The 27450-nt window shown below is 39.8% G+C and overlaps 1 protein-coding gene across 2 annotated transcripts in view; it reads left to right on the forward strand.

Annotated features, from left to right (window-relative positions):
- The window catches only part of ADK (adenosine kinase), a 509577-nt gene that overhangs the window by 157298 nt on the left and 324829 nt on the right, over positions 1–27450 (forward strand). For both annotated transcript variants that reach the window (XM_056113429.1, XM_056113430.1), the window contains exon 4: positions 19492–19570. In XM_056113429.1, the coding sequence (XP_055969404.1) occupies positions 19492–19570 (79 nt within the window). The remainder of the gene's footprint in view (positions 1–19491; positions 19571–27450) is intronic.

The following is a 27450-nucleotide window of genomic DNA, read 5'->3' on the forward strand; positions in this document are numbered from 1 at the left end:
ATGTCTCCATTGGAGACTTTGTCGTTACTGTGTCTGGCATATTGAATACTCTCGGTAGCTTGCCGGGCTCTTCGAGAGGGGCGGAGGTATCGAACTCGGGTCGGCCATGTTGGCCACATGTAAGGCAAACGCCCTACCCGCTGTGCTATTGCTCCAGCCCAGAGTACTTGCCTTGCAAGTACTTGCAAGCCTTGCAAGTAGCTGCTCCCATGTTCAGTCCCCGATACCACATATATCGCCTTGATCTCATTGAGAGGGACTCTCAACTGAGCAAGGATCATGTTGTATTATATATAGGAAATTAAATATTGGGTCACTGGTTATGTTTGTCTTAAGCTTGTATATACCATCAAAAAGAGTTTCCAATGATTCTATTCTTATCATTAAGTCAGAGTTCCAGTTCTAATATTTTCAATCTTCAAAAAATATTTATATATGCTAGTATGAGTATTTGGGTTTTTTTTTTTCCTTTTTAGGTCACACCTGGTATGCACAGGGGTTATCCCTGGCTCTGCACACAGGAATTACTCCTGGCAGTGCTCAGAGGATCATATGGGATGCTGGGAATCGAACCCAGGTTGGACGCATGCAAGGCATGCAAGGCCCTATCCACTGTGTTATCACTCCAGCCCTAGTATGAGTGTTTGTATCTTGTTATAATTTTATTTGTATTTCCTTCTATGGCCACTAATGAAGTTCATTGCCTTCTTTGTGAACTGCATGTTTAATTTGTCCACTGTTGCCTGTAGGACATAATGATTTTTTTTGATTCATATAAATTCCTTCTGTGTTCAGGTTATGAGCCATTTCACTTGGCAAATGATGTCTCTACTCAAATTTCTCTCTCTCTCTCTCACACACACACACGCTCGCTTTCTTTCTTTCTTTCTTTCTTTCTTTCTTTCTTTCTTTCTTTCTTTCTGTGTTCTAGTGTAGGGGAAGAAACCTGTTTCTATTTTCTTCCTTAAAAGTTTGAATTTTTCTAGTAATACTTTGATCTCCTATCTCTTCTCCCCTCCCTGTTCTCCCTGCTCTTCCTGCTCCTCTATTCCTCCTTCTTCCCTTTCTTTCTCTCCCTTAAAGCAAGATTTAGGTAGTTCCAGGCCCACTCCCTTTGATATTCAACCAGGTATTGCTGGGCTTAGAAGATGCAGGGCCCAGGACGCCTACCCCTCCACACCACTAGAAATCTTCCCCAGGACCTTTGAATGTGCTCCAGCCCTTTTGAGCTTTCTCCCTCATGCCAAATCTGGAGTTTTGTATGTAGGAATGGTCTATTGATGTTGTTGCTTTTTCTTCTTATTCCTATATCAGCTGTAGTGATATTTCTATTTATATTATTTATATATTTCTTTGGGTGAGGGTGGGGCAGGATCCTATGCCTGCCGGTAGGGAGCGGGGCACTCCGGATCCCGTATATTTTTCTTAATTTAAACTCCATGGAGTATGGGGAATATTGTCTGCCATGGAGGCAGCGGGAGGGTGGGGAAAGGAGGCTATACTGGGGAGATTGGTGGTGGGGAATGTGCACTGGTGGAGAGATGGGTGTTTGATCATTGTGTGGTTGTAACCCAAACATCAAAGCTTGTAACTGTCTTGTGGTGATTCAGTAAAATTAAAAAAAAAAAATTGAAACTCCATCACAATACCCTTATTTATAATACCATTTTCTCAAGGTTGTTTTTGGGACTGGACTGGTAGTACAGTGGCTAGGACGCTTCCTTGCCTGGTGCATGACTGATCAAGGTGCATGACTGATCCATTTTCTTATTCTTCTTCACTTGGGTTTAATTTGCAGTGTTTTTCTTCAAACCCTTGAAATGTTTGCTTGACCATTTATAATTTTATCAGTATCAAAAATTTGCATAATGACAGATGACAGGACTGGGGAGGTGGTACAGTAGGGGAGGCTTTTACCTTGCACACAGCTAACCCGGGGCAATCCCTGGCAACTTACGGTCCTCAGAGCACTGCTAGGAGTGTTCCTCTCGTGCAGAGCTAGGAGCAACCTCTGAGCATTACCAGGTGTGGCATAAAAACAAATGCAGATGAAAATTCACAAATTTATTACCATAATTGTCAATATATCAGAGTATAATTCTTTAATCTATAAGTAATAATTTCTAGAAATAATGATTTCTAGAAATAAAACCAACAGTTACCTATTAATAATGTATGATATCTGTAAAAAAGATGATTATAAGATTAATAATGATGGTAGTTAATCCTACAAAGGGTGTTTCGCATCCCGTAGGAGGTATGAAAAATAGTATGATCACTCCTATGTATAATATTGTTGGCAAGAGCATAGAAAATAGGCATTTTCATAATGTGATGGTACTATAAATTGCCACAATCCCTTGGCAGGAGCAATTTATTTTACATCTTAAACTTTAAATGTATATGTAAGAATGTTTTTCTTTCTATAATAGTACCTGGAAAAGCAGAAAATCTAAAAGCTTGGATTGTAGCAGAGGTGCTCGTTGTTATAGAATAACCTCTAAAAATAGATTGGTTTCTGGGGTTAAAAGGTATATAGACATACACATATTTTTATACACAAAAATACATCAATATACATACCTCTGTAATTTAAAGATTTTCTTAGTAAAATTTTGGGGAAGTTTTGGAGGGGAGGGTGGGGTGGGGCAACACGCGGACATGCTCTTGGCTCTGTACTCAGGAATTACTCCTGGCAGTCGTCAAGCGGCCATATGGGATGCTGAGGATCGAGCCAGGGTCAGCATGTAAGGCAAACATCCTACCCCTGGCCCCAGTAAAGTGTTTTGTATATGCTTGGGTTTCTAAATCGCCTTTATGTCTTGCATGAGGTAACTTGCAAGTGCCTCTTTATGTTTGTACAATTGTATTAACTTCATCAGATATTTAACATAGGCTGTTTGCTATTTGTTTGGGTAATGTCCAATTTCTTTGGTTACCTTTTTTCTCCCTTTTTGGTGGGCGAATCCCCAGTGATGCTTAGGAGGTCTGGGGGCCCCATCACTGTTTCTCAGCCAACTTGGCCACAGGTTCAGCACAAGGGCTGAAGGGCTCTTCGGGTCCTGCAGTGTCAGGGCCGCTCAGGGCCCTCGGTTGGCCGCCTTTGCTGGTGTGCTGCTAGGAATCGAAGCTGGGCTGGGTGCATGCCAGGTGATCCCCCTAATCTCAGTACTATCTCCCATCCCCACTGGATTAATTTTTGTATGTAAACTCTTAGAAAAGAGCAGCTATGGATCATATTGTTTGCACATTTTATGCTCTACATTTTCTGTCAGTACATTGAATGTTGTACAGTCAGTGTCTTAGGAATGCGATTAGAATTAGCTGGCACTTTTGTTTTACGGTTTTGAAACTTACTTATTATCTTTGATGATTCCTCACATAGAGCTCTGTGTTAAGTAGGCTCAGCTAACATTTGCCTATTTACATATTACAGAAAAATGAGCTGAGCCTCAGTGAATAGATGGTTTTCTCCAAATCAATGGTTGGCAACCTAGCCTGTAGACCAAATCTGTCCTACCACCTGTTTTTGTGTGGTCTAGAAGAATGCCTTTTACTGTTTTAAAGACGGGGAGAAGAGTAGTATCTTATGACATGAGAATGACATAAAATTCGTATTTCTGTACCTGTGATTAGCATTGATGTGAAGGATTCCTGTTCATTCGTTTGTTTTGTCGGAGGCTGCTTTCCCACCCCGTGTTGCAGAGTTGAGTAGTTGCAATGAAGATTTGATGTGGCATTCTCATTGCTTCATACTGCTGCTTGGCACAGTACATAGCGATGCAGATTTATTTAAACAGTACTTCAAGTACCACATGTATTGCTGTGTCACAGTCAGTTTTATGTTTTTCTAAATATTAGAATCTACTTTTATTTCGAAGCAAAAATTTTGAAAAGGAGACAAAAGGGGGACATGCGTCTTTTTCTGGTAGAATTCTGAGCTTTTTGAACTCTATTGAAAAATACAGTATACATTGCCATTATCAAACCTAGCTCTAACAGTATTTCAAACTCATAAACACAATTCCCTTAAGAATTAGAAAATGTAAAATATCACAGTAGAGTTTTCTCTTGTACACATATACATATACACATTCATGCACATGGTGAGTCTGGGGATATAGCTCAAAGGGCTGCCGTGGTTAGCTCCCTGCATTGTCTGGTACCTTGAGTACCCTGGGAACCACCCTAGTATGGACCTGGGAGTGGCCATTGAACACAGCAGGTGTGACCCCCACAAAGAGAAGTAAAGAGGATGGGGAGATAGTGCACGGGTCATGGCACATACAAAGCTGGTTTGATCCTGGCACCATATGCTTGTCCTTCTGTGCCCCCTCCCCATTATCATGGGGGTGGCATTGGTTGTCCCAGGTACCTGCAGGGCCTGACCAGTAATGAAACCTCAGGTCCTGGCATTGAATTGTCCGCCTGGTTGGTGGAGTATTGTGATTTGTTAGCCATGTAGAGAAACCATTACCAAGGCTAAGTTTATTGTGTTGCCTTTTATTGTAGTTGCTGTCAAAATGTGTTCAGAGAAGATAAATTTGCTTTAGACGATTAGCTTTTCCATGACGAAAGTTACTTTAAGAATTGAGGGCCTTGGTAGCAACATCAATAGTCAATTAAAGAAGATAAATGATTTTGAGTGGTTTCCCTTAACTCTTGAAGAGTCAACAGATGTTTACTCACGAACTCAGGTGTTTATTCAGAGAGGTAACCCAGAGTATCAAGTGAATAAAGACAGCCTCTTTATTCTCAAACTTCTTAAGACAATGCTACTTTGGTATAATCTGAAGTGGAATCTGTTAACTTGTGTTAGAACTGATGAAATACTGAGGCTCCGGGTCAGGGAGATAGCTCAGTGTGCTGAATGCAAGGAGAAGCTCCAGGCTCAGCCTTCTGCACCACAGACTTCCCCGGGTACCCAAATAGGATTAGCGCTCGGGCACTACTGAATGTTTGAGCTCATGGTAAAGAGCTACTTTTCTAGCTACTTTGATAAAGCATTGAATGATTTTGAAGATTATCCTTTTTCTTTAGTTTTTATCAGACTGATACGACTTCCTAATCAGGAGGCAAAACAGCACTTGCATATATGCGAAACACACTGATGGTCACCCAAAGTACGCAGTAGCACTGAAAGTCACAAGGAGCGTCAGGCTACTTTCTGTATGTCTCATTATGTCAGAAGTTAAAACAAAATGCCACACTCTCCTCCCCTGCACATCGAAACTACAGTTCAAACAGAACTTTTCAAACTTGGATGCAGAAGCGAAGACAAACTCCTTGATCTCGTCTTCCTCCCTCTCTGCCATTGCAATCCAGTAGCCTCCACTTAGCCTTGAGATGGAATCAGTTCATCTGCTGCATTCTGAGTGATTAGCATGCTCTATTAATTTCGTACACTTGTGGATTCCTCTGTATCGGTATGGGTCACTATATTTGTCTGTGTGTGCCCGTGCATGTGCACGCTCCATGCCAAGGATAATTTCAGGTTGAAATATAAAATTTCACTGTACAGCAGTCCTAACAGATGAACATTTGTAACTTTTGATGATAGGAAATACTTTGAATCCGTTACATGAAGTAGTATTACTAGCGAAAGAATTATGTTCTTCTCGTAATCGAACTACAGTTAAGATGACCTATAGATTAGATTGTATAGATTAGCATGGCCTTATAGATTATTACCAGCTAAAGAAAGAAAAGTGTGGGGCTGGAGCAATAATACAGTGGGTAGTTGGCCTTGCAAGCAGCTGACTCAGGTTCTATCCCCGACATCCTACATGGTCCCTTGAGCACTGTCAGCAATAATTCCTGAGTGCAGAGCCACGAGTATCGCTGAGCATTGCCAGGTGTGTCCTGGAAAGGGGTGGGGGGGGAGGGGAACAGTAAGGTGTTACTGAATTATGTTCTTAATTTCATTTAAATAAAAACTTTAACTTGTCGTTTCTTTTGTTTTACAACTACAAGTATTATCCTTGACTGCTTCTCATCATTTACAAAGTCTAAAATATTTACTACCTTGTTTTCTACAAAGTATTCTTTCTTAGTCCTTCTCCCCTCCTTGAAGGACTAATTACGCGTCTAATCAGAATCTTGTTGTGCATTTAAATGATTGTCCATTATTCTCATTGTAGAGCTCTTGTTTTTAGAGAATGTTAAAATATTCAAGTTTGGAAAAGTTTACTGTCTGCATAATGTAATTTAAATTTTTTGTGTTTTGGAAGGAGAGTCCCTTGTGAGTTATGTCAGAAGAGCTGATCTTACAAGGGTATCCTACAGCAAACCTACTTCAGTAGTAGTTGAATATGTTCGAAATTCAGTGCCTTGACTTTTTAACCTTATGTTTTGCTTAAGTTTTTTACTTTTTGAAAATCAGTATATACCAAAAAGAACATATGCTCTATATTGTACTGATTCCCGTGTTGTTATTTTTACTGTTTTTAAAATATACGTTCTTCCAAATAATAAGTAGTATGAAAATTTCTCTTTTCTATTTTTTTTTTTTATTGTTTTGAACTTTGGGACACTCCTGTGGGTATCCAGGAACTACCTCTGTGCTTAGGGGCCCTTCATTCACTCCTGTCAGTACTCATGGCCATATGCGGTGCCGAGGATCAAATCCAGTTGGTTGCATACAAGTAATTGCTTTAACCCCTATACTCTCTCTGATCCCAGAACTTTTTTTTTTAAGTACTGTGAGACTTAAATACCGTGAGTTTTAGAATCCTAGGTCTAATCTGATGCCTTGATGCATCCTATGTCATAAGTTTGGGTACGTAATCTTTTTATGGAACCAACTTTTGTTTTAATATTTTCTTAACTTGATGCAAGATAAACATACAGCTTTGAGGCCAGAGCCCTAGTTCAGGGGTTCAGGTACTCCTCTTCCTCGACGCTGGCTCCAGTTCTGTGCTTGGTACCACAGATGCCCCTCAGGCAGTTATTTACAGAAGGCCTTGAGCACCACCAAGTATGGCACCAAAATCCAAAATCCAATTAAAAAAAAAGAAATATGCATCTTCAGTTTTTAAATACAGAATAGCTTATCTATCTCTACTCTATCTGATATTTCATTATTATTCTCTGAGAATTTCTAGGTGGAGAAATAACTTTTAGGGAGAAGAAAATTGTATTCTGAATTCATCACCCATTAGCAGTTACATAGGATGATTAATTGTTACTTCTAGGTGCTAAGATATCAATGAAATTATTATGTTCTCAAGATTATTTTCGAATTAAGTCCTGTATATTTTACAACTGAGTCCTTAGTGTTTATTTTTAAATTTTTCTTCTATGGGGCAATTTTGTCTCTTGGTATGTTGCTTCTGAATTATAATTTTCTTTTTTCTTTTTTTTTTTCAAGTCTGTTTATATTCAGTGGGATTAAAAACACACTTCCACTTTTAGAGCAGATTTATCTTCTACCCTTTAGGCTGTTCTTAGAGCTCTTAAGAATGAATATCTTAAAATATTCCCCAGATGTTTTAAACTTCAGGAACTTGTGGTTTTCTTTATTGGAATCTCTGTAGTATTTGCAAGATTAAAGAAAACATCCCTTTAGTATCCAAACACTTTTTCTATTGGTTTGAATATCTTTTGTTCCAAAGATATGCAAAAGATAAAGCTTTCACATTGATAGACTTTCAAAGTCCTTGCATTTAAAAGGCAATATCTAAATGGAAATTGGATTTATGGTAGCATAAGGTAACATAAGGTAAAACATTGTGTTGTTGGAGTTTTCAATCAACATTATTGTGTGTTTTATATATGTTTCTTCTGGCTAATTTAGTCAGTTATGCAGAAGGCTTTAGTAAAGTTGCTTAGTAAAGTAGGAACTGAGGATAATTTGATTCAAACGTTTTCTAAAATGTTGGGAGTTTTGAATTTAAAATTTTAAAGATGTCAATCATTTAGTTCTTTTTAGAGGATAGTATAATTAATTCTCCACAAAATCAGTAAGTTACTCCTCTACAATTATAAAAATAGTTGGTGACATTTGTTGAGTACTTGCTGTGATAAAGGCACTGGCATAATCTTCACAGGAGTTGATAATATTTATGCTAATTGAAAGATAGGAAGAAATTATACGAAAAGAGTGAGATAGTATCTTATACACACACATATTTGCCTCCTCATCTTGAGCCTATAGGAAAAGCAGATAGGAAAAGCTTGTATCTTCTCACTTGTTTAGAAATGATTTAATATTTTTCTCATCAGATAATATATCTAAGTGCTAATCTAAAATTTGACTGCCAGTGAAATTTCTCTCTAATACAATGTTTATTAAGTTATTTTGCCTATCTTTCTATCAATAAGTATCTTGGGACATTGGTAGCATCCAGCTCAATGGCAGTCACCTTTTTATGTATTGAAGAAAAATTTTCATAAAATACATAGAGAGTGGTAGAATACACTCTCAAATAGGTACTTTTTGTTTGTGTTTTGTTTTTGGACCATACCCAGCAGTTCTCAAGAATTACTTCTGGTGATGATGGTGGGGGCGGGGGGGGGGGGACCATATTGGATACCAGGGATTGAACCTGGGGCGACCGCAATGCAAGCACCCTACCCTTCCCACTGAACTTCAGGCTCCAGGAATGTGTACTTTTAAGAATTTATCCTTTAAATCACTCATTCAATGTTTTTTAGCACATATATATGCCCAGTATGTCAAGCACTGTGCTTTAAATATTATGCTTTAAATATTATTCTTTTTAATTGAGAAAGTCATATTAAAAATCTCATTATTTAAATTACTTGCCCCACGTAGACAATTAGTTAAGAATGAAATTAAAGTCAAACTTGTATAACACCAGAGCCCTTAATTTTTTTTTTACCCTTAAAGAACACTTTATTGTGGAAATCTATTTCTACCTCTGTACTGTTTTCTAAACCACTGATAATTCTCTGAAATAAACGGTCAGTAGCTCCCTTGTCCTTCTCCTTACCCCGTATTCCCTATTACAAGAACCAAAATGTAATTGTGCATATTAATAACGAGGTCAGCTTGACTTCCTTTTGGTCAGCTAATGACCAAAAGGAAGTCTATATTGAATCAGTAGGTTTAAAAGCAAATTTTATGGTGAGGTGCAAAGCCTTTAATTTTAATGACTAAGAGAATGCTATCTATTTTTTTTTAATCTTTTGAGATTTATATATGGGTCTCTGAAGCAAGGCCAGTAGTAGAGCTTACCTGGTGGTGCTAGAGTTGGTTTGTGGGGGTGACTGCCAGTGCTTCCAGGAGTATTGGGAAGAGGGAGTAGGTAGCCCATACCAACTCCCCAGAAAGTCTGGAGATTTTAGTCAAAAACCCACATACCCAAGTTTTCAGCAGATTATATCTTGGTGAGGTCCATCCTGAGACAGTGGAGTTAGTCTAGGGTGTGGCACCAATTTTGGATTGTGAAAGCAAGTGGTTGCTGGGGACTCTGCTTGGGCGGGCCCTCCTCTGATTTACCCTGGTCTGTTCAGCCATGCACAGGACTGAGATTAACTGCTGCTTTTGATCTCTTTCGAGATTTATTTATGGGTCTCTGAAATAAGACCAATAAATGAGCTTTTATAGCTGAGCCAGAGGTGGTTTGTGGGCGTGGCTCCCACATACCTAACTTTTGGCCCTTTAATTTCTTGGTAAACTTAGCCCCAAGTTCAAATGTGAACTTCAAATGTGAAATCTTTTGTGGCTGTTGTTTTGGGGCCATTCCTGCCCATATTTAGGGTTTAATTTCTGGTTCTGTGCTAAGAGATCACTCCTGGCTGGGTTTGGTGGACCATATGTAATGCCAGGGATTTGACCAGGGGTCAGCAGCACTTGATCACTTGATCACTTGACATCCTGTTACTCATTGATTTGCTCGAAAAGGCACCAGAAAGGTCTCCATTCGTCCCTGTCATGTGCTAGTGTAGCCCAGTGGCGTCTGTTTGTTCTTGGAATACAAAGAGCTTCAAACCAGTCATTGAAGGACTTGATGAAAAAGTCTGACCATCTCGTGGGTGGGCGGCCACGTGATCTTTTGACGTCCCATGGAATCTAGTCGGTAATGGCTCTAGTCCAGTAGTCATCCCCAAATCTCATTATGTGTCCAGCCAATTTGATTTTCGATGCCTTGGCAAATGAGACAGCGTCCCTGATTCTTGACCATCGACGGAAGTTGGAACTCCACATTCTTTCTGTCATTTGAGTGGAGCGTGATATTCCAAGCATAGCTCTTTCGATTCTTCTTTGGGTGACCTGAATAGTGTTCTCATCCTGTTTTTGAAGGGCCCAGCTCTCTGAGGCTGACACCCTCCTCCCCCTTGCCGCCCCAGCATTAAGGGGTCAGCATACAAGATAACTTTTTGGTTACTGAGTTTTCATTTTATTTTATTTTCTACTCTACTTCTGAGAATACAGGAGGAAGGGAAACAAACTGTGGTTCTCAGGATTTACTCCTGGCTCTGTGCTCAACCCCTATATACTACTCTTTCCCTGAAATCAGATTTCAATAAAAATTTATATCAAGTTTGTCTTATATGTCCTTATTAAGGAAATTGAATGTAGTGGATATTCCTTTCTTCTTAAAATCTTAACTTCTGATACGTAGCAGCTGCTTCCTTTTCTTTCCGCTGGTGCCTTTTCCTCTTAAATTTTATATTTTACCCAGCTTTAGTCTCTGGATACATCCGTCTTTTGTCTGGTCATTGGTGTCTTAGAGATTTTCCTCTTTGGGGTCTCTGACTTTTTAATGCCCGTATCTTCCTGTTTTTAATCAAGTTAGGTAAGTTTAGAGCCACTGTTACCTCAAATATTTTTTTGACACTGGATTTCCTCTTTCTGGTACTCTCATGACATAAATGATAGTTCTTGTTTCATAGGAACCCGACTCTTAGTTTAAAAAAAAAAATCACATTTCTCTCTGTGGTTCAGACTGGAACATTTTTATTGATCTCTTTTCAGGCACCTGAGTTATTTCTATTTTCTTCATTTTGCTATTGAACCTATCTATTGAATTTAAAGTTTTTGGTTACTGAGTTTTTACTTTATCTTCTTTACTCTATTTTTGAGAATGCAGGAGCAGGGAACATAAGTAGTGGTACACAGGACATACTCCTGGCTCTGTGCTCTGAGACCTCCTGGCAGTGCTCAGGGCCCCAGTATGTGTTGCCAGGGAGTGAACCTGGGTTAACCACATGCCCACAAGTGCCCTCCCTACTGTACTATCTCTCCAGCCATATATATTCCCTAATGTTGAATGAATCTTTAGTCTCTTCCTCATGTACAAAGAGTACTGGTGCTCGGGTGTTTTTGGGTCCTCTCACCAGAGATCCTGGATTTCATGTAAAATGGATGCACCCCTTTATGTCTGGATCTAACTCGTCTGTAGACAGAGATAGCATTGGCTAAATTTAAATGAAATCAGTGAATTCTTAAATTCTTATATCAAATCATTCACTTCTAGGTGTTTCATTTATTTTTAAGAATAATTTTAATTATTCAGATTTTTTTATTCTTTGATCCAACTTTCACATCCTTTATTTTCTTAAAAATGTCATCACACCGACTTTTAAGTTCTTTATTTCCAGAGGCTGAATCATTTTTTTAAATTTCTCATTTCTTGTTTTGTTTTGATCTATTTCTTTTGCCTCTTTGCATAGGTATCAGTTGTTGATTGTTTGCTGGACGCTTAATATAAGAACTGTGGACTTAAGATTGTATCTTTTAGCAGAGTGACCAGGGTTTTTCTCTGCGGTTAATTGAAGTGACAGGAAGGCTGGTCCCCTTAAAAAAAAATCAAGAGTCAGAGTCCCAGAAATACAGCAGGAGTCAGTCATTTGCCATTCATATGGCAGTCCCTGCTTCAGTCCCCTGCATGGCATGTGGTTCTCCTGAGCACAGCCAGGTGTGACCCAGACTGCTTCACCATGGTCCCCTCCCCCACCTCCCCAGGCTGAATAAAGTTTAGGATTGTTGAGTTTGATAGGTTCACTTGATCTTTTTTTTTATCTTTATCTGTTAATGACACTTCTTTGGGCCCATGTTTCTTGCCAATTCTGTTTTAGTTCCTTTTCTTGTAGTCTTTTATTCTTTTCAAGTTCTCCCTGACAATAGGAGCACTTTCTACAGTTCAGGTGATTTTGGTTTGCCATCTCAGCTTACCTTCATTTTCAGAATTCAGAGGACGTGTTGTGGGGCAGACCAGCTGTGCATTTTTGTAGGTTCCCCAAAAGTCAGATGTTGTCTCCTGATCCGCCGCTGCTGACTCTGATTCAGGCATGCTGCAGAAACAGCTCCCCATTCTCACCTCCTGAGAAATGGATTCCTTTGATTCTCATTGCTTCTGTAGGTTGACGTCTTTGATTACTTATCTGACATTTCCAATTACTTTCCATAAAGGTGTTTGACTGAGCTTAAGCTTCCTAGAATCAGAAGTTCCCTATTACGCTTTGGTAACGTTTTACATGTTTGATGGGAGTGTTTCTGATGTGAGCTATTTATTTAAAATTCGGAGGCTGGAGCAGTTGTAGAGCAGGTTGGTTTGGGGCTCACCTTGCATCCAGCTGACTCGGGTTTGATCCCTATATGAAGCCCCAAGCCCACCAGGAATGATCCCTGTGCACAGAGGCAGGAGTAAGCCCTGAGCATTGCCCAGTGTGGCCCCCAAACAAATAACAAGCAGAAATCTTAAAACTTGTGGAGAAAATTAATTGTTGCCTAAATAAATCCTTTATCTCCATATCCGTTCCATATGTTTCTAGAATTTTTGGTGATTAGGGAAATGAAACCATTACAAAGCATGGGCTGGTGATACAAATAACATCTGACATCCAAGCTATGGGCTTTGTGACGCAAATAATAACTGAAAGCCGGCCTTCCAAGGAAGGGGAAAGTGTACTCTGTTTTGGAACTGCCGGTGGACATATGGCTGGTCTCTCAGCTGGCCAGAAGGCCAGGCACACATCTCCACTTCAGAGCCGTGGCCTGCAGAAATTCTCTTTTCCTCACTTGTGGCTTTTTCCTGGTTGTATGTCAAACAACTTCACTATTTCAGGAAAAAGGTTAAATGGTTTAGTGAACTTTTGTGGGTTTTTATTTTTGAGGCAGGAGGACTCCCACACAAAGCCTGGGGTTTCTGGGGGATACCCCCGTGTACACAGAAGTGCTCAGGAGTCTCCAGGGCCACACCTGGTGGTGTTTGGAGTTCACGTGGTGACAGACACGAAGCGCCAGGCCTCTGCGTGTCAGGCGTGTGTGTCAGGCATGTGCTCTAGCTCCGTGAGCTCTCGCCCAGGCAGTGTTTTTGTTTTTATAATGAGTGGGAGCCTGATACAAACTATGCATCTGAATTTAAGAATAACTTCTTATATTTTAATCACTGACATACAAAGTATTTTTCAACAATATTTGATTATCTCATGTGCCAAAAAAATAGAAGTGTCAGTCAATCCTCAGGGTTATAAATGGGAATAATTAAACCTTAAAACACTTCAGAATTGAGTAAGGAGTTATCTAAGCAACACACACTTAAAACTACTTTCTTATCAAAGAAAATAAAATTAGAGGTTGGAGAAATACCTTTAAATTACAGTCTTTATGAACTAATAGCTTAACCTTAATTTTGAATGACTGTTACTTTTTCCATCTTTTTAAAATATGCTTAAATATAAACACATGTGGAAAATGTTCTTTTGGCTTTTATCAAACTGACATTTAAGTGAATTTTTTTCAACCTCACTAAACATTTGTGGTAAAAGATTTCAAAGCTTTGAATCTTACAATTTGCCTATGGATTTTTTTCCCCCTGCGTTATTCTATTAACATTTGGTCTTAATAAGTATAACCTGTTTAGAATTACTGATTTTTTTCATTTATTATTTGTTTAGATGAGAAGCTTAGGAAAGAGCTTCATCAAAAACTCAGCTTGGCAGTTCAGAATGCTTTTTTAAGGAAGTTATTTTTTCCTTGCCGAGTTTTACCGTGAAGATTTTGCTTGTGCTTTATCACGTCACATGTCTTCTTTGAGGAAATGTTCAAGATTACTGATATTTGTTTCTATACTGTGGTCATGTTAGTGCAATGTTCTGATGTTTGTTGAGCTCTCACTCGGCTTTTTTTTCCCCCAAGTCTAGGATGAAAGAGTGGATTTAGTTACTGCGAAAGTGGGAAGTAATTATCCTAAGCTAGAACTAGAAATTGTAAATAGTGGTTTGTGGGCATTTTTCTGTTTGTAATTTTTCTTATTTATGTATTTTTTCATGTGAGAATTATAGAGTTCTAAATTATAGAGTATCATCATGAAATGAAATCCTTCTTGTTTCAAGTAGTGTTTTCCTCATATCAGATAACACGAAAAAAATGCTCATTAAACTTTAAATTTTCATTTCCTTTTTCCCTTTTCTTTCTTTCTTTCTTTCTTTCTTTCTTTCTTTCTCTTTCTGTCTTTCTTCACCTTGGACTATGTCTTTTGAATGTCTTTTAATAATATGTAGGGAGGGTGAGGCCTTTTAGGAATTGGAGCTGGTACAGGGGTTATGACTTATGCCAAACATGCAGCTAACCCTCGTTAGACCCCATTCATATTGTGTCCCCCAACCCGACTTGGCTAGCAAGAGCTCTGTTGGCCCGGCTCAGTGCCCAACCCATGACTTGTACATAGAGCAGTATCAGGCAGGTCCGCTTCTCAGTGTCCCATTCCTGAGTTTTTTGTTTTTAATTATGGTGCCTATCATGTAAGTGACTTGTCTAGTAAAGACAGCCTTGCTGTCTTGGACCTCCGTGTGCTGTGGAAGAAGAGAGATGCAGGATGGAAAAGAGAAATAACCAGGAAGAAAAAAAGACAGTGCCTTTTTATTGTGTTGAATTGGAATTGGAGTTTTCTGTATAAAACCATAAAATCAGGTAATTTCTGAGGAAGTTCTTAATGAAGTTTTGCAACTAACTTAAGTGTATTATCTATGATCCAGTAGTGTTCGGGGAAAACTAAATATGTAAGAGGAAAGCATGCTGACTGTTAAAATACGGGAAGAGCATTTTTGGTTGTGCCTGACACAGGTGTGACTGCTGGTACTATGTATTCAAAAAATGAATACAAAAGCCACGGTTCTCTCGCCGTCTGCATTCGGTGGTCTTGCACCACTTTTCTCACCCAGGACCGCCAATGGCCATGGGCGGACAAAGGAGGAGAGTGAGGACCAGGCCGGTTGGTGGTTTGCAGTAAACTGCAGTTTATTCTAGTCTCGTCTCCATTCTTCTCTGATTCCCCCCAACCCTCCCTTCCTGATTCTCCCCCATTCTCTCCTTGCATTCTCCCTCCATTCTTCAACCCCCTCCCCCCCTTACAGCTTTAGTTATCTCCCAATCATGAGGGGGCTGGGGTAGCAGTTACACATCAGTGTTGGTCACACAATCAAGGGATGTTCCCCCAGGGGAAGCTTCTTCTAGGACAGATTTTCATGCAGCAAGATGACCTACCTAAGGGTGAAATACCATCTATGGGTGTGTTTCTCCTTTTCTTAGTTCAACAACCATTTAAACATTCATCTTCATTCTACTTCTTAATACTATCAGTCATATTGTATGGACACATAAGAGATACATTAAGCTGATAGGATGGCTCTCCTGGGGACATCTCGCCATAGATCTCGTACTAAATGCTCAGGCATACTAGTCTTTCCTAACCCTAGCAGGGTCCTAATCAGTTGTTACTTTTTGGATCTTGACAGAATTTGTCCTTGACCAATCTCTTAATATAGTTAAGTATTATGGCGCTTGGCATGGCCCATTTTGATGCCATGGTAGCTCACAGCTTGCCCTGGGTCCATCTAATCCCTCGTCTGGACCCTTCTTTTGGGGTGCTAAAAACAAAGGGCAACTGAAGCTTAAGTCGAGAAAATAGATGCCCAGGAGTGAATATCGTTGGAGTCAGTTGACTCTCAAGTTACAAAAGCATAGCATTAACTGTCTTCCTGTGTCTATGTGAAAAGGACATTGCTCTGAAGTAACTATGCAAAGGACATAAGAAGAAGAGAATAGTAATACTTACAAGTTAACAGAGTCTGATTAGGAGATAAAGGTGATTGACCACTTGGGGAAGCAGAGCACAAAGAAAGAGGTTACAGATAAACAGAGAAATGGGAGTGCCTTGGGAGCATTATGATGGTGTTTTTCAGTAAACTGAAGTCCCTGAAACCAGGGAGAAAGGACTAACCGGATGTTAAGCCCAAAATGTTTAGACCTATATTCCAATAAACAGAAGAATGGGAGTGTCTCTGAAGAACTGCGATGGGCGGGGCTGGAACAATAGCACAGCGGGTAGGGCGTTTGCCTTGCATGCGGCTGACCTGAGTTCAATTCCCAGCATCCCATATGGTCCCCTGAGCGCCACCAGGAGTAATTCTTGAGTGCAGAGCCGGGAGTAACCCCTGTGCATTGCCGGGTGTGACCCAAAAAGCAAAAAAAATAAAACTAAAAAAAATAAAATAAATTAAAAAAAAAAAAAAAGAACTGCGATGGGTATAACCAAATAAGCTCCCTGTGGCAAGGGAGAAAGGACAAACTAATGTTATCCTAGGTTTGACTGCTGGTACCACTTGGTCTCCCATTCATCAGTGCCCCCAGTACTACGCAGTGTTGCCCACGTATTTCAGGGGTCTCCAGCACCAGGGCAGCATTGCTTCCTTGGGCCCTTGTGCTGAACTGATGTCCTGGTTAGGTGAGATACTTGGGAACACTAATCTTGGGGCGAGGGAGGTAGCTGAGCAGGCTGCAGCCTAGGAGTTGTAGGTGAGAGGGCCAAGTTTTTACCCTGTACCACTTTGTCTGAGTTCTGCTTGTGTGACTCCTGAGCTTTGAGCTGGGAGTACCACTAAGCAGCTCACCCCTACCCAAAAGAAAACTCGTTGAATCTTGGTAAAAGGTGTTAAGCAATTCTTCATATTTTTCACTTACAGTCTTTCCATAGTTTGAAACTGTTTCTTGTTTTTTTTTTAATCCATTTATCTGTAAATTGGGTGTTTGAGTTGTTTCCATATCCTGACTGTTCTAAGTGCAGTGCTGAACATAGATGTGCATATTTCCTTTTGAATTAGTGGTTGTTTTGTGTTGGGTTTAGATCCCAATGATTGCTATGTTGGGGTCATACGGGAGTTCTATTCCCGTGTTTTGGAGGAATCCCCTATGCTTTCCGTAGAGGCCACAGCAGAGGACACGTCCACCAGCAGTGCATGTGGACTGATGCCACAATAAAGGTGGGCAAGGTCAGAGGAGAGTTGCAGCCCTTGGGGGAAGGAGAGGGGTCCACTGGTAATGGGTGTGGTGTTGCGATTATGTCTGTGAGAAACCAGTATTAATAGTATTAAAACCAAAACAAACAAAAAACACGGTCCTCCCATTGTTCATCAATTTGCTCGAGTGGGCCCAGTAACGTCTCCATCGTGAGACTTGTTGTTACTGTGTTTGGCATATTGAATACATCACAGGTAGCTTGCCAGGCTTTGCCATGCGGGTGAGATACTCTAGGTAGCTTGCCGGACTCTCTGGAGGAATTGAACCCGGCTCGGCCGGGCTGGCTGCACACAAGGCAAACACCCTGCCTCTGTGCTATTGCTCCAGCCCATTGAAACCAAAAAAAGGTTTTTGTTTGGTATAGTTTTGTTTTGTTTCTTTTAAAGAAGGAAGAGTTCCACTGGGGTGCTGGATAATATTTTTTCTCTTAAGGGGAAGGTCAGCCAAATAGGTCTGGGAACATCTGCTAACTCTTCTCATTCCATCCTCCCTGAATCTGCCCCATCCTTCTCTCAGGTACTTACTAGCACTAGTTCCTATTTGTGTATACAGATCTTGCAGTCATAGTTCAGGGCAGGAATACTAATTCTGTTCATTAACGTTTCAGGGTTCTGTGGATGAGATTCCAAGGTAGTTCATGATGTTGGAGTAAAAATAATTCCATTTTCCCTCCTCCTAAGCATTGTTATATTTATCGCTCTTGACAGTTTAAATTTTGCAAAATGTTTTGATTTTGGGCTGGAGCAATAGCACAGCGGGTAGGGCATTTGCCTTGCAAGCCTCCAACATGGCCAACCAGAGTTCGATTCCTCTGCCCCTCTCGGAGAGCCCAGCAAGCTACCGAGAGTATCTCGCCTGCATGGCAAAGCCTGGCAAGCTACCCGAGACGTATTCGATATGCCAAACACAGTAACAATGGAGATGTTACTGGGCCCACTCGAGCAAATCGATGAATAACAGAAGGACAGTGACAGTTTTGATTTTAATAACAGGATCCACCTCTGTACTTTAAGTTTCAAAGTTTTGAAAACACTGACATACATCTTTCTTTAGTATTCACATCCCTAATTTATTTCCTTGTTTGGATTAGACATTGCATATGCTTTGTTATTTGCTAACTTGCTAATTTCTGGTTTTCTCTCTCTCTTTTTTTTATGAGTATCCTTTTTGTCTTAAATGTTGTAAATCCCTTGGAATTAAAATGCATGTATGTTTTCCTTGTGTATAGAATGCTAACACGGAGACTTGTCATTTGTGATTTTGTTTTGTTGTCCAGATTAATAAATGCTAGCTAACTTGAGACTTAAATCAATTTCTGTAATTCCTTGGTTGAGTGTGTCTAGTGGTAGGAGTCTTGTAAATAAAAGTTTCCAGGTCGTGAATTTTTGTTTTTCTGGAGAGAAGTTTTGCTGTTTTTAATTAGGTGCCACAGTCTTGGCTAATCAATGCTTAAGCTCATCATTCTCTGAATGTATTTGTCATCTTAGAGAAATTGTGTCACTGAGCAACTTGAAGATATTCAAGCAAGCCAACATAAATTCCTGATTGTTTAAATTATGAACTACTCATCCTTAATACTCCTAAAATTTATGCTATTTAGCAGAAGGTACAAGTGTATTTATGCTATTTAGCAGAAGGTACAAGTGTATTTAGCAGAAGGTACAAGAGAATAGAGATGAACATAATTAAATATTTATTGCTTTAACTTAATTATTCCTCTATATTTATGCTTTAATTGAAAAACTTTTAAGCCACTCACATTGTTTCAAATTTTAAAATTTGGAACACAGTGATTTAAAATACTGTTATGGGGTTCTATGCATACAAACTTTCAGTACTACACATCCTCACCATTATTTCCATATGTACTATATTATATACCATATTTCCATATATACCATATTATATACCAACCTCCCCACCCATTAGAAGCTCACTTCTGTGAACAATTCTTTGCAGATAAATTATTATTATGATGGACAGTGTTATTTATGTTCATATAGCATTTTTACGGGAAAATTTAAATTTGGGGTTTTAATAAACTTGCTCTTTGTCTTTACTTCCTTTCTTTTTAGCCTGCCTCCCGTGTATTTAGATACTTTCAACATTATATAATTTTTAAAATTCCACCCATTATGATTTAATGCATTTCTAAACAGAAAATTTTACTGTGTAATAACTGTCAAATACTAACTTTATTTTTTCTTGTTTTGATTTCCTCATAGGTTTGATGAACTTGTAAAAAAATTCAAAGTCGAATATCATGCCGGTGGCTCTACCCAGAATTCAATTAAAGTGGCCCAGGTTGGTTAATTAATTTTTAAAGTTATAAAGAATTAGATTGAATATAACTCTAGACACTTGGTCATTGTGCATAATTGTTTCTATCTGTATTTGAGTCTATCAAATAGTTTTGTTGATTTCAAAATGGGTTCAGTTATAAAATGGTTTCTATTATTTGTTTTAAGCAACCACATTTAAACCACAAAATTTTCGAAATTGATAACTTTTTCGTTATTGGTAAGATAAATGTTTTTAAAATATTTATTGATTATATGTATTTATTCTTGATTACCTGATGAATCTCTAGACTTTTCATAACTTTTTTGTTGTTCCTTTGCAGCAATGCCGCGTTTTGTGCCTAACATTCTTTTTCGTTTGCTTGTTTATTTATTTGGGGACCATGCCTGGCGGTGCTCAGGCCTTGCACCTGACTCTGCTCAGAGGTGACTCCTGGTGGTGTTCTCTGGACCATTTGTGGTGCCAGGAATTGAACTGGGCAGATTCCTGCAAGGCAGGTGTCTTATCCCTCCACTCTCTCTAGTCCTAGCATTCTTTAGTTTTGGGGCTTTGTTGTTGTTGTTTGATTGGGTGGGGGAATATAACCAGCTGTGCTCAAGGCTTGCTGCTGGCAGAGGTCAGGACACATATGTGGTGTGTGGCATCAAACTTGGGTCGTTCTATGCAAAGCAGGCACCTTCCTGCTGTATGGACGGTCTCCACCATGCAGCATTTCGCTGTATTCTGTGACATCAATGTATTTGTCCTTCTCTTTTTTATTTGTACTTTACCTCTGCCTGTGAGTCTTCTACTGTGCAGTCCTTTGTCTTTTTCTATTTTTATGTTTTGCTGCTGTGGTGCTGTGGGCCAAACCCAGAGCCTCACTCAGCTGAGGCAGGTGCTCTGCTGCCGAGTCACATCCCTGCCCAGTATTATTTTTAATATGATTCAACTTTAGGGTTTGTGCATTTTCTGCCTTAAAGATTTGTGTATATTTGCGTATACATATATGTACATAAGTGTAGATACAGATCCATTTGTATTTAATTATGTATATCTGTGCTTATCTTTGATATACATACACTCATCTGTCTGTTACCCTATTATCCTCCATGGGTAATGGATAAGTTCATTTGACATTTACTCTTTGTGTCACCATTCTGATTATCTAATCAGCAAAAGTGTTGATGTTGTATTTAAAATTCCAATCAGGAAGGCCATGAGAAAAAAGCTTTAGGTACCTCTGGTTGTTACCACTGCAATTCCACTACTAGGTCAAAATTCTCCTCACTGCAGCTATAGGTCATCCCTGATGTACTCGGATTAGTTTAATTTTTCATTGATTTTTTTTTAAGTTTCAATTCAATTAAGCTCAAGAATAGAAAAGTGGAGAAACGACAAAGTGAAGACCACTTTCTGATATTTTGAAGTAACTCTTCGTTGATTTAGACATACACTTTTGTCTCTTGTCTTTACGAGCTCCAATTTAACCACAGTCCTAAAATATTTTAGATTGTTAAAAATGATCTTCACAATGGCCAATTGTATTCGACATTCTGAGGTCTTTGTGTGTACCCATTGATTGATACCATTTTTATAAAGCTTCTGCTCATTACTTTGTGTGATCAGGTTAATCGAAGGACATTTTATCTTTAAATATTATCTTTTTTTCTTTGGCTACTGAAAGAAAGTACCTCAAAATAGGTAACTGAACCAACAAAATTTTATTTTGTCATAATTATAGAGGTGGGAAGTCTAAGACTGAGGTGCTATACAATGGGTTTCTGATGATAACCCTTTTCTGACTTGTGGGGTGTTTTCATGGTGTCCTCACATGCCCTTTCTTCTGTGTCTTTGCGAGGACAAGAATGAGGGGGTTATTATTGTCCTCTTCTTAAATGAACCCTATTTCCATTTGATGATTGCACTATCCTTACGACCTCATTTGACTTTAATTATTCCCACACAAGTCCTATGTCCCAATGTAATCACATTCTGTTGTGGAGTTTTAGCACTTGAAATGTTAGGGGTGGGGCCACACACAATATTGTCCACAACAGACATCTTTGCAAAAGTCTCAGTCTCTGCTTCTCTTTCTAGATATGGGAAGTTACTAGCTGTCCTCGAAGATAGTTCCTCCTCTCTTAGAGAATCCATCCATTTCTGTCTCCTAAAACTTGTTCCTTCTATCACTAATCTTTAGCTCTCTTTGGATGTAGCTCGTTAGTAGAGCACTTACCTTGCTTGTGTGCTTGTGTAACACCAAGCACTTAGACGCGCTCTCTCTCTCTCTCTCTCTCTCTATATATATATACACACACACACACACACACACACACACACACATACGCACACATATATTATATGTGTGTTTGTGTCTATACACATGTACACACATCTCAAGACTCATAGGTTTCTTTTTAAATCTGATCTTGGTGTTATTTATAGAACAATAATGTCTTGTCAATTCTGCATTTCACCAGGCTTGTGTGCCCAGTACAATGTATTCTCTAATCGTTTGCTCATTTCTGCCTGGCGCATGGAGGTAGACAGGATTTAACGCCAGGTAGAAGCCCAGAGGACTCTCACAGGGTTTAGAGTGCCCGCTTTGAGAACATGTGGTCTTGAGTTTGCATCCCTACCGTCTGGTCGCTCGACTTTCTCAGTCCTTGCACCTCTCCCAGAGTGTCTGAGTGCCGCAGGAAGGCTTAGGACTCGCTCAAGCCCTGCAGCTAACAGATGTGTGAGTGCTGTGGCTGGATGTGCAACTCCAGTGGGCACTTGTCTGGCACATGAGCATGTCAGTGATCCCGGGAACGCCCCAAAGTAATAACTTGTGTGCCTCCATGCAGAGTTGAGAGGGAGGAGCTCCCCAGCTGTGAATGCGGGGGTGGTGGGGGGACCAGAGCCAGAGCCACCAGGCAGGGAAGGGGAGGGGTGACGAAATGATAAAAAATCAAATTTGGGGTACTCATCCAATACTTTAATTTTGATATAAGTAGTGAGTTTGGCTTGCAATCCTATTGATTGGGAAACTGATACTTTTCCTCTTCTATAGTATGCAGACCAATTCAGTTCTATCAACATGTGTCATATTTAAAGCACTGTGATTTAGCATAGGCAAACCAATAAACAAGTAGTGCTGCTAATTTTTAAGGTTATTGCCCAGGTAAGAGTCACTCAACATAGATAGCAGTGTCTTTTCTTTAACACCATCTCACTTCTCTTTCTTCTTCTCTTTCCTTATCATTATTTGGGAAGTACGTTTGCTGTGGATGAACAAGAATGGACTCTTGAAGCTGTTATCATAACAAACTTGTATTTGGGAATGGAAATAGTGAGATGGAAAGAGAAAACAATGAACTGTTTTATTCAGTATATTATAGCAACATTATTCTACCTCCTTATAGGCAAACTTGTGATATTTGTCCATTGCTAGTAGGCTGTGCCATTATTGTTATAATTGTGGCTAATGTTTTTTATGGATGTGCTTTTTTGGGGTTCTTATCTTTATAGAGAAGATGGTTCTCTTTTCATGGATCCTCTAGATGTTAGCTTAGATTTGTTTTTTCTAACTTTCTGAGATAGGCCTGTATAGAGTTTTGGTTTTTGGTTTATTGGACTCCTGGAAGTGCTCAGGCTTTACTCCCAACGCTGTGCTCAGGGATCACTCCTGCACTACTCAGTGGGCCATGCATGGTACTGGGTATTGTACATGGGTTGGTGCCTTCAGCCCTGCTCTAGCTCACCCATCCTAGGTTTGCTGTTTTTGTTTTGTTTTTTCCATTTTTTTATTTTATAATGTGGTTCACAATATTTTATCACATTTAGTATTCAAAGACCAATCCCATCACCATTACACCTTCATACCACCAAATTTGGCATGTTTCCATCCCAAGCCCCAATCCCAATTTTTTTAATTGAATCACCGTGACATATAGTTACAAAGCTTTTGTGATTGAGTTTTAGTCATACAATGATCGAACTCCCATCCCTCCATCAGTGTACATTTTCCACTACCAATATTCCTAGTTTCAGTCCCGCCACCCCTCCCCACACCAACCCAGCCTCTGTGACAGACAATTTCCCCCATACTTTCTCTTTACTTTGGGGCATTATGGTTTGCAATACAGATACTGAGAGGCCATCATGTTTGGTCCTTTATTTACTTTCAACACACATCTCCCATCCAGACTGATCCCTCCAACCATCATTGACTTAGGGCTCACTTCTCTATCCCAGCTGCTAGATTTTTACTTTAAAAAAATTTCCCTTTGTACTGTTTTGTTGCATATTCTAGGTCCTGATATGCTGTATTTTCATCTTTGTTCATCTTCAGTTATTTTGCTATTTCATCTTTGTTTTCCTCATTCACCTAGTAGTTGTTTTGCTGCACGATGCTTATTTTCTTCATAATTGTAATTTACCCTCTTCTTTTGGTTTATTTCTAGCTTTATGTTTTGGGAATCTGATATAATGCTTGGTGTGATTTTCCTAAATTTATTGAGACTTGAGTTATGTACCAACAGAAGTCTCATTGAGCCTAGAAAAGAATTTGCATTATTTTGATGTTGTTTTCCTTAGAATGCTATTTATGTATTTGTTAAGTTCGTCTGACCTATTTTTGAGTATTTTCAAAACTTTTGTTTCCTTGGTGATTTTTGTTCTGTATCATCTTTCCATTGCTGTAAGTGCTGAGGGATGTTTAATTCCCCAACTATTGTGTATTGTGAATGTCCCCCCCTTAAGTGTGTTTATATTTGCATGATATATTTCAAGCAACTATTCAAATCATCAGGAAGTTAAAACATTTATTATCATATATTTATTTATTTCATTGTAATTTGCTCAAGCGGGCCCAGTAACGTCTCCATTGGAGACTTTGTTGTTACTGTGTCTGGCATATCCAATACTCTCGGTAGCTTGCCGGGCTCTCATTGTAATTATTCCATTTTATTTACCTATTAAATGATCTTTTAATAACTAGTTTTCTTGTTATATTGGATTTGTTACCATTATAGAATGCCCAACTTTAACTTTTTTAACTGGACATTTAACTGATAAAAGTATACTAGTTTTAAATCTATTTTTATAGATTAAAGTGATTCTTAGTCTTACAGATAGCATATCAAGTATAGTTCATTTGTATTAAGTGTGATTATTGTTGTGAGAACGTTTATGTTTAGTATCTTCCCACATATTCTAGTTTTTTACCCAACTTTCGTATAGGCACTCTGATTTACAATACTTTTAATAGTGGGGTTTCGGGCATGCAGTGTTCCACCAGTACATCCAGCCCAGTGTCATCGTCCCTGCCTTATTGTCAAAGGTCCCCCTTCTCTCTGCCTTTATTATCATTTACCTTTTATATGGTAACCATCTCATATTAGTTTTTTTTTCTCTAGGATCTCTGTTTCTTAATTCAAAGATTATATAAAGAATTTTTTTTTGGTGAAGCATATTGTTTCAAGCTCAAAATTGATAGTACCAGGGTTAAAGTGCTTCAATGCTTGCATTGCATGCAGCTGATCCCTGCCTGATCTCCGGGTCTGCATACCTTCACTTGAGCACTGCCAGGAATTACCACTGAAGATAGAGCCAGCAGTAGCCCCTGAGCACTACTGGATGTGACCCAACCTTTTTCCTACTGCGCAAATAACAGCTTTCTGTGGGGGTGCTCTATTGTTGGCAGAGTCCATTACTTTTTTTCTGTGATGGCCTTCATTTCTTCTCCTCATACCTGAAAGAGATTCTTGCAGGATAAACAATCCCTTTAGTCTACCCTGTTTCCATGGTTTTCTCTGTGCATTTGATTTCCTTTATTGAGTTCTATGGATCCTGAATCTGTTATTTTCTTACTCAGAGCTTCAATATCTGCCTTTGGGGTGTTTTTGGTGGTGGGTTTTTTTTTTTTAGCTTTTTTTTTTTGGTTTGTTTCTATCTCTCAACACTTTTTTCCCCCCTGAGTTTCGTTCTATCTCTTTTGTTTCTCTGCTTATCCTGTTGCTCTTTGAAGTGACTTTTTGATATTCTGTCAATCGTTTTTGCATTTCTTTAATTGCAGTTTTGGACTTCCTATTTGACATAAAGTCATCCATGTCTTTGCCCTTGGATTCTGTAGGAATGTTCTGTCTTTGTGATATTTTGGATTTGTCATGTATCTTTTCTCTGCCCATTTGCTAGTTTAAATTTCTACATTTTTACTTAAATACATGTACTTACTGTTTTTTGACCCACACCCTGCAGGCTCACTTTGTGCAATCTGCCTAGCAGGCCCTTCTTTAATTCCAGTTTCTTCACTCTGTCTGTTATTGAGAGAGAGCAACACTGGTTTTGTTTCTTAGGAGATTCACGCTGGTGTTTCATTTAGGTATTTGGATTGGTGCCTCAGCTGACTTACGAAGGTACTTCAGGCTGTATTTGCAGTTGCTGTGTCAGCTGTGTAGCGGAAGGGATGCGGGGACTCAGATACTGTGGAGAGAGAACGTATTGGGTTGGTGTTGGTCCCTGTTTTTTATACCTGTGATACCCGCCCCCTCCCACCCATGCATGGGAGCCCAGGTCTGAGACTTGGCAGTTTGTCTGTTGTCAGTGCACTTCGTAATGTCAACACATCTGGAGAAGCTGTGTTCAGGGTTTTAGTTAGTTAAATGCTTTCTCTGTTCTTTTTCCCCTGTCACCGCCTATTCTGAGGCTGGGATTTTTCTGTGTAAGCTAAGTGTTTGTTCTGGGCATGAACTGAGGCCAGGGATGTGGCTCAGGAGTCGAACCTTTGCTTTACACGTTTGAGGCCTTGGGTTCAATTTCCAGCTCTGCAGAACCAAACAAAATAAAGGGCATGCCCCTCCACACCGTCCTCTCTGTCTGCTCCTCAGCTCCCTGGGAGCCCTTCCTCCACACCCTTCCTCTTATCAGAGAAGCCTGGATCTCCTCCTTGTCTTGTTTACTGAAGTCTGCAATTTGTGAGGTGCAGAGGATACTTTGGGCTCTGGTTCTGGTTAATTGGTAGTTGGGTGTGATCTGCCATGTCATCTTAACTGTGGGCCAGAGTGATAGTAGAGCAGGTAAAGTGCTTACTTGCACACAGTCAAGTGGGTTCGAGCCTGACACTACATCTGGTCCCCCGAGGCCTGCCAGGAGTGATTCTCTCAGCACAGCTGTGTGTAGCTGAGCGACCCCCCACCCCACAAAAAAGCCATTGTTTTCTATGCTTCTTGCATAGAAAATTGACTTGCTAATTTTTGTAAAAGGTAAAGGTAAAGGCCCTCCCGTTGATCGTCGATTTGCTCGAGCGGGCCCAGTAACGTCTCCATTGGAGACTTTGTTGTTACTGTGTCTGGCATATCGAAGTGATAGCACAGCGGTAGGGCGTTTGCCTTGCACGCAGCCAACATGGCCGACCCGAGTTCGATTCCTCCGCCCCTCTCGGAGAGCCCGGCAAGCTACCGAGAGTATCTCGCCCGCACGGCAGAGCCTGGCAAGCTCCCTGTGATGTATTCGATATGCCAAACACAGTTTGCCTTACATAAAATTGCTAATTTTTGTGAATTTGCTAAAAAAATTATTATTATGTGTACATTGAGCACATATAAGAAGTTGCCATTTCATCTTTGTTAACTGGACTATATCAGGTCATCATTGGAATTTATGATTTTTTTTCTCTTTCATCCTCCTCCCCTGGGCTGGAGCGATAGCACAGCGGTAGGGTGTTTGCCTTGGTTGAGCCGGGTTCGATTCCTCCGCCCCTCTCAGAGAGCCCGGCAAGCCACCGAGAGTATCTCGCCCCCACGGCAAAGCCTGCCAAGGTACCCATGACATATTCAATATACAAACCACAGTAACAAGTCTCACCATGGAGACGTTACTGGGCCCTCACGAGGAAATCAATGAAAAACGGGAGGACA

This window comes from Sorex fumeus, unplaced genomic scaffold (assembly GCF_029834395.1).
Source record: "Sorex fumeus unplaced genomic scaffold, SorFum_2.1 ptg000020l, whole genome shotgun sequence".
NCBI lineage: Eukaryota > Metazoa > Chordata > Mammalia > Eulipotyphla > Soricidae > Sorex > Sorex fumeus.